This window comes from Emydura macquarii, unplaced genomic scaffold (genome assembly GCF_026122565.2).
Source record: "Emydura macquarii macquarii isolate MOO-44397 ecotype Brisbane River unplaced genomic scaffold, CSIRO-AGI_Emac_v2 contig_1348, whole genome shotgun sequence".
NCBI lineage: Eukaryota > Metazoa > Chordata > Testudines > Chelidae > Emydura > Emydura macquarii.
In genome coordinates, this window is record NW_027131485.1 from 19,990,052 (window position 1) to 19,999,782 (window position 9,731).

The following is a 9,731-nucleotide window of genomic DNA, read 5'->3' on the forward strand; positions in this document are numbered from 1 at the left end:
TATACAGATATATTTATATTAACTGGGGAATGCAAATTATATTAACTCACCAAACTTAGGAAGACACAAGAAGGGTCCTGAAGGATGGTTTCATATAAGCTAGATTTTGGAGAGACTATTTTAATAATAGACTAATAACTCCGTGAAGCAATGCTGATTTACACCAGCTGAGATTCTATCCCTACATGCTTATACTCATTCAAAAAAGCCCTTCAAGTACCAAAATCTTTTTGGAACTAAAATTACATTCAGAAAATGGACTGAAGACAAATGTTAGGAATTCAAACAGATCTTAAAAGCCATTTTTACCAAGACACAGAATTACAAATATTGACATGAACTGATTAATCCTATTACATATGTATGAGCCAAAGAAGTGACTGAGTCCAGCTCATAAGGAGATGAAGCAGTAAAGAAGTGATCAACAAAAACTCTTAAGAGATATGTCAATTAACTTTGAGAAAGTGGCAAAAATTGTGTTGACATCTGTTGCAATTTACAACACAGAAGCTAACACACACAGTGAAAAAAGAGAAATAAACTCATTACAGAATGAGAGGTGCTCAGAAGCACTGGGGCACAAAATAAGAACTAGCAAGAAGCCCTAAAGCCGGGAAGAAATCTTAAATCTTTCATCACCTTTCAAGAAAATTCCAGCACCAACCTTAACGTTTCAGTTGATGACTTATAGTCTTGCATAAACACTGACAAGACTTAGGTTAACTTTATTACTGAAATTGATTTTACTTCAGTATTGACATATTGTTGGATATTGACGTTCATTAATAGCTTCTTCTGTTAAACCTAGAATACCAATGCCATATTCTTGGTATATGCTGACTAAGCTAAACCTTTTAATTTAAGATCCTTGGACTGGATCTTCATATAATGTAAATCAGCATAGTTTTACTGACTTCAATAGAGCTATGTTGATTTAAAACAACTGAGGATCTGGCCTCATTTTAGCTTTTTAGCTTTGAGATGAATCTCAAATCACTCATTAAATGACACGAGGGTTAAAAAGATATTATAACATTGATATTTTAAGCAAATACTCTTAAAGTGATTTATTTTAAATGACTGAATAAAAGCTCTCCTCTCAGCTTCTGAATTTCATACTATTTACCTTTGTCTATTCAGAAACTGATATAGCTGATCTGTGACAAAATAAACAGGATTCACCTACCTTTAAATAATATTTCCTTTTCCATTAACACTCTACCAGAATTATCTGTGATAAATACACATGGTCTTCCTATTATTTTGGGAGTATATCAACTTCTGCGTTAGCTTTCCTAGAGAAGAGTATTCCCTACAAGAAATGCAATCTCTTATTGGAAACTGTCCACAAGAGAGGAACAACAAAAGAGATAGCAGTGGAACGGAACACACTGTTTCAGTATTTATTTTTCTGATTGAATAAATAGCATTAATAACTACTGTCCAGGAACTGTCACATACAGAGCCCTGAGCTTTCAAAAACTGCATGTGCTCAGCTTTACTACTGTGCATACCCAGACTACTCACAGTCAAAGTTAAACATGTTCGTAAGTATTTACAGGATTGTGGCCCAGGTTCCGTTTTTACTATGCTGTAAGATCTCTAAGGGTCAGATTCAGAGATTCTCTCTCTTTTACACAGGCTTAAATACAAAATAACTAAACCGAGTTACTTTAGATTTCCACTGGTGTAAATGAGATCGGAATCTGGCTTATAAAGTTGTCTTTCTTGCCTAAGTAATGGTATCCCCTAAGGCAGTGTTTCTCAATTGGTGTTCCACGGAACACTGCTCTCCACGCCACCAAAAAAGGGAAGATGTCCCGGATTTTCCGGCAGAGGGTATCCAGTGTAAGTGTAATTTAATTGAGAAATGCTGACCTTTGCTTATTTCGACATTTGAAGACTGTAAGAGTTTGGGGGGTTCCGCAATTATTTATGGAGTTCAAAAGGGTTCCGTGGCCAAATTTAATTGAGAAACACTGCCCTAAGGTATAGTAAGAGCCTGGGGAGGGTGTTACCCAAATAACAAATATTACAGGATCTTATTAGGGGATAAGGCAACAAGCCACGTTTATTGTGAATACAGAAACTTGGTAAATAGTATTAAAGAAAAGAAAAGTATCAACACTGTAATAACATTAATATTGTGCTTTACTTAGTGAAATAGCATTAATAATAATGTAAACACTAGGAAAACAGTATTAACATTATATCAATACTACAATTACAGAGACACATGTTTCAATTGATGCTTTCATTCACACTCACACAGACTGACAGGCATACACAGACAGGGAGACTGACAAACATACATAGGGATCTTCCAGATGTCATAGTTACCAGCCTCTTGGTGCTCATGATAGTCACTGGCCAGATGACTAGAGCATGAGGACGAGGAGCAAGGTTCTGCCGATGCGCATCGGTACTCCTGGCTGATGTGATGTTGTAGACCCGAACCTCCAGCCTTCATCTTCTTGTCCCATTTTATAGGGAAAGGACCCCATGTCAGTCTATGGGTTTTGCATTGTCATGCTGCAACTGCATTCTTGGTGTGATTCTCAATCACCCACATTCTTGCAAGCCTGATCAGATTTTGTCCTTTGAAATGTGCTGGCTCCAAAGTTACCAGGGTGGGTTCCTCTTCGGCCATTTGATCATCTTTGCTTCTTTCTTCTTCCCTCAAGCGTTTTAGGTGAGGCTGGTGTTTTCTTCATGTCTGTTTTGATATCCCTTACTCAGACCAATTGTTCAATCACTCTTTTTGTCTACACCCAACTCAATTGCTCGGCCATTCACACTTCAATCACTCAGGGCCAACTCCTAGCTGAAGAACTTACATATTATTTTTAGAGCAACCTTATTTCATTTTTGACAGTGTCTTTCACAATTAGATAGATACATTACATTGCACAGTGTGGCTTTTGTACTTAGAATAGGATTTTTAAAAATATATTGGAAGCAGGTAAAATTAACAGATAAACTGGCCAGTGGACATAGTACAGACATTTACAAACAATCTTAAAATTATACAAAGTGCAGACAGACTTGAATTAACATTTAAAAGGGTAGAACAGTAAGAGTCAGTTTGAGGTTTTAGCTTTTGATTTAGACTGATGTGCCTTTTGGTAGGAAGGGGGGGCTGTTGTGGCTCTGTTCTTTTATATATTTCAAAAACAAAATTTTGGCCAACAAGGGATACGCATCCAATATCATGATGAAAAATAACTACTAGTAATTAATATCTGATTTTTGTTTCTCCAGGCAATTTTAGTAACTCTGGAATAAAATTATTTTGCACTCAACACCCTAATTCATGCATTAAAAACCCCTCTCACACTCACAATTACTCTGCAAATTGTCACAATTTCTTTAACACTTCAAGACTGTACACTCACTTTGATTTGTCAAGAGTATGAATGGTTCTGCTGCTTTTGTTAAACAGATCCTTAATTTTCTGGGCAAGGCTGTGGCTCTTTACTCATTTGCACAGCACTGAACACACTCTTGGAGTTTAAAATGTAGTAATAATCCTCAGCAAAATATTCTAAAGGCATGGGTATTCTAAGTAAGTTTTAGGTTTTAAAATCCAAACATTTTGGAACTCTAAACAGGAACTTTACAAAGTTTAGATTAATGGTCACATATAAGAATCTAATAGAAGATGTCTTTCCTACAAAACTTAACTGAAAAGATTGCTCCCTTCAAATGGGGTGCAGGAAAGGTTTTAAACTATGAGACAATTTCAAATTTAACTAAGAAAGGAAAAGTATTTGGGCCAGCCTCCAACTGAGGGTGGGGGTGAACAACTAGTAAATTTAAAAAAAAAAAAAATCAATGTGAGGAAGTTATGGTCCAGCAGCTTTTATATTGATTTTCTCTAACTTAACTCCTCATGGGCTTCTGAATACACAGCAAACTAACTTTTATTTGCTCCCAATTTAAACCATTTCCAAAGTACTAGAGGGAAAAAGAGAGCCAGGATCCACAATCATTTCTGCAACAAAAAGGTAACAATAAATACTAGGACTGATGTGAGTGAGTAAGTGAATGGCTGGAATTGAACATCCATAGATTATACATTTATAAGTGTGAGGTAAACAGAAGAATGTATGATGAACTGTTACACAATCATTAACACATAAAAATCAATTTAAACTTTTTGTTTAAAGGTCTGTTTTATCCACCTGCTTTCTATAGTTTTTCACTTAGACTTCAGTGCTGCAAACATGCATGTGCTTAACTTTACTACCAGATGTAGTCCCAATGAGTTCAACAGAACTACTCACGGCAGTACAGTTAAGCACATGAGTGCGTCCACGATCCAGGCCATTAGACTGTAAATTCTTCAGAGCAGTATATGTTTATACAATGCCTAGCACAATGTGGCCCTCATCTCTAGGCATTACTAAGGATTTTTTTTTAAATCATATGTAAATGTTGACACCATCATCATTCTCTTTCTTATCCTGCCTTTCTCCTGTTCGCTGCCCTGCCAAAAAAGGGATGATGTCCCGGATTTTTCAGCGGAGAGTATCAAGTGTAAGGAAAATGTAAATGAGAAATGCTGACCCAGTTGTTTGAAATTTGTTATATAATTTGCTTATTTCGACTTTTTTTTGGCCCCATATGTAAAAATACTGTTAAGAGTTTGGGGGGGGTTCCGCAATTATTTATCGAGTTCAAAAGGGTTCCGTGGTCAAATTTAATTGAGAAACACTGGTCTAGATAATGCCAGGTCCTTGAGTGCAGGGGACTGGACTAGAAGACCTCTCGAGGTCCCTTCCAGTCCTACGATTATAGGTGCTGATTCCCAAAGGAGCATGTCAGGGGTCTCCTCCCTTCACCTTTCACAACAATAGTTGTGGGGGAACTGTTGTTCCATGTGACATCCCCAGTCATGTGCTGGGTGCAAGGATGATTGGAGGGAGCCTGACTCAGCTCTCTCTCTTTCTACCCAACTGATGGAGGAGGTTAGATGGCTCCTGTCCTTTCTAGTGCCCCAAGAGGGGAGCATGAGCCATATATAGGACTAAAGTCATGAAAAGGATAGGAAAGGAGCCCAGCGCCTTCCTCTTTCCCTCCACCTTGCTACAGCAGCCCCAGATGTTTTCAAAACAGTGTGTGGTGGCCAGGCTTGGAGTAATTGTGCTTAGTAATTGTGCATGCTGCCAAAGTCTTCCTGAGAGGTCCAGAGAAAATAAATGGTTATTTTTAACAGTTTATATCTCAACCAAAGCTCAACAGAATTTCATAGCACAAAAATGACACTTCTGTACCCTCAGGGCTAACTGCCTGCTGAACATCAAAGGTCTGTTGCAAACATTGGCGGTCTGAAAGCTTTTCAAAAGGTAAAGGTTGAAAGACACTTTTATAATGAAAAGTGATAAACAACCTAAATATAGGTGTCACTGCTAACTTCCTGTACAGTGAATTTACATTTCTACAGCAATTTACAATCCAAAGGTTCTCTATGCAGCCAGAGGACTAGAAATATGTTTGCTTTTAATTGAAAGTCTAGGTTCTGTTAAAAAAAAAAAAAATGTTACAGCCTGTAGCTCCAGAAAGCAGCTTTGAGATCTATCTTGAGACCATGACCACCCAAGACTGAGAACCTACACTCTGGCAAGCATCAGAAGAGACATCTGTGCACCCTTCCTTGAGAGACTGTTCTAAAGGGGAATTTTTAAAAAATTGAGGAGAGGTGACAGTATATTTCTTGCCCACCACTATCTCCATGCAATTTTAACCCTCAGAGACAGTGACCAAAAGCTGTCACCATCTGATTGTTTGTTGTCCTATGAGTAAGAGAAGTTAGTAACCCACTGTCTATTGATCTGAAAGTCTACATCATAAAAACCATGATCACAGTTAGTACCAGCTTGCACCTTTTTAGAGAAGAAACAAGAAAGTAAACAGACATGGGAAAACTATCATCTCAACATCAGAGGTCCAGGTTCCGACCTCCAGGTCAAATTTAAAATACACTGGGAAAGATGTAAAGAATACCTTAGAGTGCCACTATCTAAGCAGTTCTCTCAATAGAACACTGCAGTTTCTGGTGCTGTAAAGGTAGCAGCTTTCCCATGTACTAATTTAAATACAAGTAATTATTTTTAATGGAAGTCACATTTAAGTTAGTTGAACACTTTTTCCACTTTCTCTGGTAACAGCATAATAGAATTTTCTTCATTTCATTGGTTGATATATTTAAATAGATATACTAGTAAAGGTCAAAACTTCTAAATATATTTATAGAGCATAAAGAAATAAAAACTAAAGCAAGTTCTGAGATTGAATTTTGAGATTCCAAACAACATTTTAGCCATACACAGCAAGATGAAAGCTACATGTGCATGCATGCATACACAAAAAAAAGGAACATAGGTCACTACAAAGATCAAACATGAAGCAAAACTAACTGCATCTAAATCTCCATTACAGGCCAAAAATAGTTAAATAAACTTAGTGCTAATCAAGCTCAGACTTAATTTTCTCCCCATAGTGTTGTGTAATATGGCACCTCACGGGGGGGCTTTCACACCCTCCTCTGAAACATTGGGTATTGGGTCACTGTCAAAAACAGGTACTGAATGATTACAAGGATTATTGATCTATTCCCATAGAGCGGCTCCTATGGGACAAAGCTATTAAAACTCATTTTGATTAAATGAATGAATTCAGTCCCTGGAGGGGAGGAGGAGAACTACATTAAAGCAGCCACCTTCACGTACAGAGGAGAGAGGAAGCTGCTCAGTATCCCCTTTATGGCTGCTTGAGCTGTAAATTAGCATCCACAGGGTCACCTCATTTTGCCCCTCACCTCCACACCCCAAAAAAATCAACCAATTAATGCAGTTTGAGATGACAGTCAAGATACTTGTTACTGCACCCCATATCATCCCATTAAGGCAACCTAGCACCAACCTCCCACTCCAGGATCAACCATTAACGCAGAAGTTCTCAGAAATGTGATTCATGGACCACCAGTGGTCTGCATAGAAGTGGAGGGTCACCTAGTGTTGACTATCATCCCTACCTCCAGTTGTTAAATCACTAAACCAATAAATACATTCCTAATATTTTTCCAATAAATAAATTGTGTGGTTGCCACTGGGACATTACATGATCACAAACGGGAAGGAAGTTGTGAATTGGGAGGAAGAGTGTTTGTAACACAATTTTTTTTAAGATATAGTGTGTGCTATGGGAATGTTTGAGAATCTCTGCATTAGGGAAACCTTGGTGCCTGTCAGCGCCTCCGCATGGTTAACTCCAATGTCCAGTCCTTCCAGTGCACGATCTGAGGGACAACCAGGCCCTCTATTAGGTGTACTGGGGTGCACACTAGTTCTAATGGGGCAACTTATAAACCCCGATATACTCCCTTAAAGGCCGAGGTCAGTGCCCTGAGAACAGCTCAGGGCCTCAGTCCCAACTATCCACACTAAAACCTCTGCCCCGGAGGTGGACACCAGCGCCCAGAGGAGCCCACAGAACCCCCCACGTTCTCCCGGCGAGGCTCCCTGGGGTGCATGCCAGTGCCCGGGAGCTCACGGCCCGCCCCCACGAAGCTCCTCTCAGTTCATCTCCGCGGCCGGGAAGCTCGCGGGCCCGGTTACGCTTATTACCTGCAGGTGACTTTAAGGGTGACCAGGAGGGCGCAGCCCAGCACGATGGCAGCTCCGCACAGCAGCTCGGGTCTCCGGGCCATCTGAGCAGCACGGGGCCGAGGCCGAGGGGCAGCGGAGGGGCCGGAGCCTCCGCATAACGACATCACTTCCCAGCCCGGGGCGGGGAGGGGCGGACAGGCCGCTCTCACACGTCTCCCTATCCCGGGCCTGTCAGGGATTCCTGGGGTGGGGCGGGACGGCTGGGGGCGGCTGCCGCGCACCGGCGAACCCAATGTCGCCACGTCTTCTCACCCGCCCCGGCCGGGGTTCCGGCAGCCAGGGCCCCAGAGCAGGCGCACACAGGCCCGGCCCCGCGCCGCGGGAAGCTCCTGCCCCGCCGAGCTCTGCAGCCAAGCGCACAGCCGCAGGGAGGCTGCGACTGCACCGCTGGGGGCTAACGCGCGGGGAATGGAAGGGGAGCCTCACGGGGTTCCCCGGCTCCACCCGAGGCCCAGTCGCTCAATAGAAAGGGCGGGGCCCCCTGGGCGCGCAGGGAGCTGGGTGACCATAAGTCGCCGCGGAACCCAGGGCCTGGGAGGCCGTGCAGCGCCCACAGTCTCAGCGAGGCCCAGCCTGAGGCGATGTGGGCGACGAATGCTTCCCTCCTTCCCCTTTCACGCTGGTTAAAACACGATCGACATTTCACGAGAGCTGCAAGGCGTGTGGACAGGGTTTGAACCCGTGTGTCGCTTTTGCGGCGGGATCCTCCTACCAAAACCTTGTCTTGTCCTTTTTCTAAACATGAGCCAAACGTCTAACCTCTGCCGGTGTGACGATACCTGTAAACGGACCGAGTCAAATCTCCTCCGACTCTGCAGCCAGTTCCGGTGCCTGATCTTTTCATGGCCGCTACTTAGTCTTTTGGGAGCAGCAATGCAATTAATAAGAAACATGTCAATTGCACGCTGCTGGGGAAGAGCGGAGAGCGTTTTTTGGTTGGTCTCACCGTGTTTGCTGAATTTTCAAGCTCTCTTTTTGGACCACTATTGTAAGGATAGTACAAGTTTAATAAATCCAGGACAGGTGAAAACGGAATCTCTACCGCACCTTTTTGTGAAGCGTTTACCCATTTGAGTGCTGTCCACAACAATGAACTTCTCGTTATGTTTAAGGAAGGTTAGAGGCTTTTAACTTTAAAGGGGCTTTCTTTGTTTGCCTTTCCTGTGATTTTGCTTGTCCAAGGTAACTTACAATTAAAGTAGCAGCAGCTTGTTGATATGGGTGATTGGTAAGTTAACTGAAATGAGGAAAGAGGCAGGACTATGTTTGCCAAAGAGAAAGAACAGGACCAGTAGAGAAGTCCTATTTCAGTCTTGTACGTTTATTAAAACAAATTAACAGTGTAATGAACGTGTTTCAGCATCTGGTAGCTCAGGGGCAAGTCAAATATTCTATGTATCTTGTGCACCCTATTGTAATTTCTGTATGGACACAGTAAGGAGCATTTATATTACAAAGGCTTATGCTCTATTTTACAAGGTGTCATTTTAATCCATTGTGCTTTTATATTTTATGGATAACAAGGGACAGATCAATATCCAGCCTTGTTTCTAGTATACAGGTTTTTTAAAGTGATGATTTTGCATAAAGTAAAAAGTATGGAACTAAACTATGGCCCGAATCCCAGTAACCACATTCCATCCATTGAAATAATTCTTCAGAGCTTTCCCAATGGCTCCTCATCAATCAGTAAAGGAGCAGAGTAAAAAGGAAGTGGTTTTTTTCAGGGAACGTGATCAAGACAAGCACAAATGAACATCAGGAATGAAGCGGGCAACCCGAAATGCAGTAAAGTGAAAAAAATGCAGTAAGAAAGATCCTGTGACCCAGGGGGTAACCTTGTTCAGAAGTGACATTTCAGCTCAAAGCATATGTATTAAGTGGGTTGTGAAGTACAAATTCACTAACAACTGAGGAAAAAAAAGACAGTTCCCCACACAAGAGGTTGGGAATCATAAGCTTCTAATACAAAACTTGATAGAACTTTGTCCCCTCCCCCAAAAACGTACATACACACAGCTGGGATGGTCAGTTAAAAATATGCTAAAGCAAGCTTTATTG

The 9,731-nt window shown here is 41.4% G+C and overlaps 1 protein-coding gene across 2 annotated transcripts in view; it reads right to left on the reverse strand.

Annotated features, from left to right (window-relative positions):
• The window catches only part of TXNDC11 (thioredoxin domain containing 11), a 121,292-nt gene extending 112,773 nt beyond the window's left edge, over positions 1 to 8,519 (reverse strand). Inside the window, exon 1 of one of the 2 annotated variants that reach the window (XM_067551326.1) lies at positions 7,629 to 8,519. In XM_067551326.1, the coding sequence (XP_067407427.1) occupies positions 7,629 to 7,774 (146 nt within the window). In that variant the 5' untranslated portion in view covers positions 7,775 to 8,519. The remainder of the gene's footprint in view (positions 1 to 7,628) is intronic. The other variant, XM_067551327.1, reaches the window with a different exon arrangement.
• Positions 8,520 to 9,731: the final 1,212 nt, after the last annotated feature.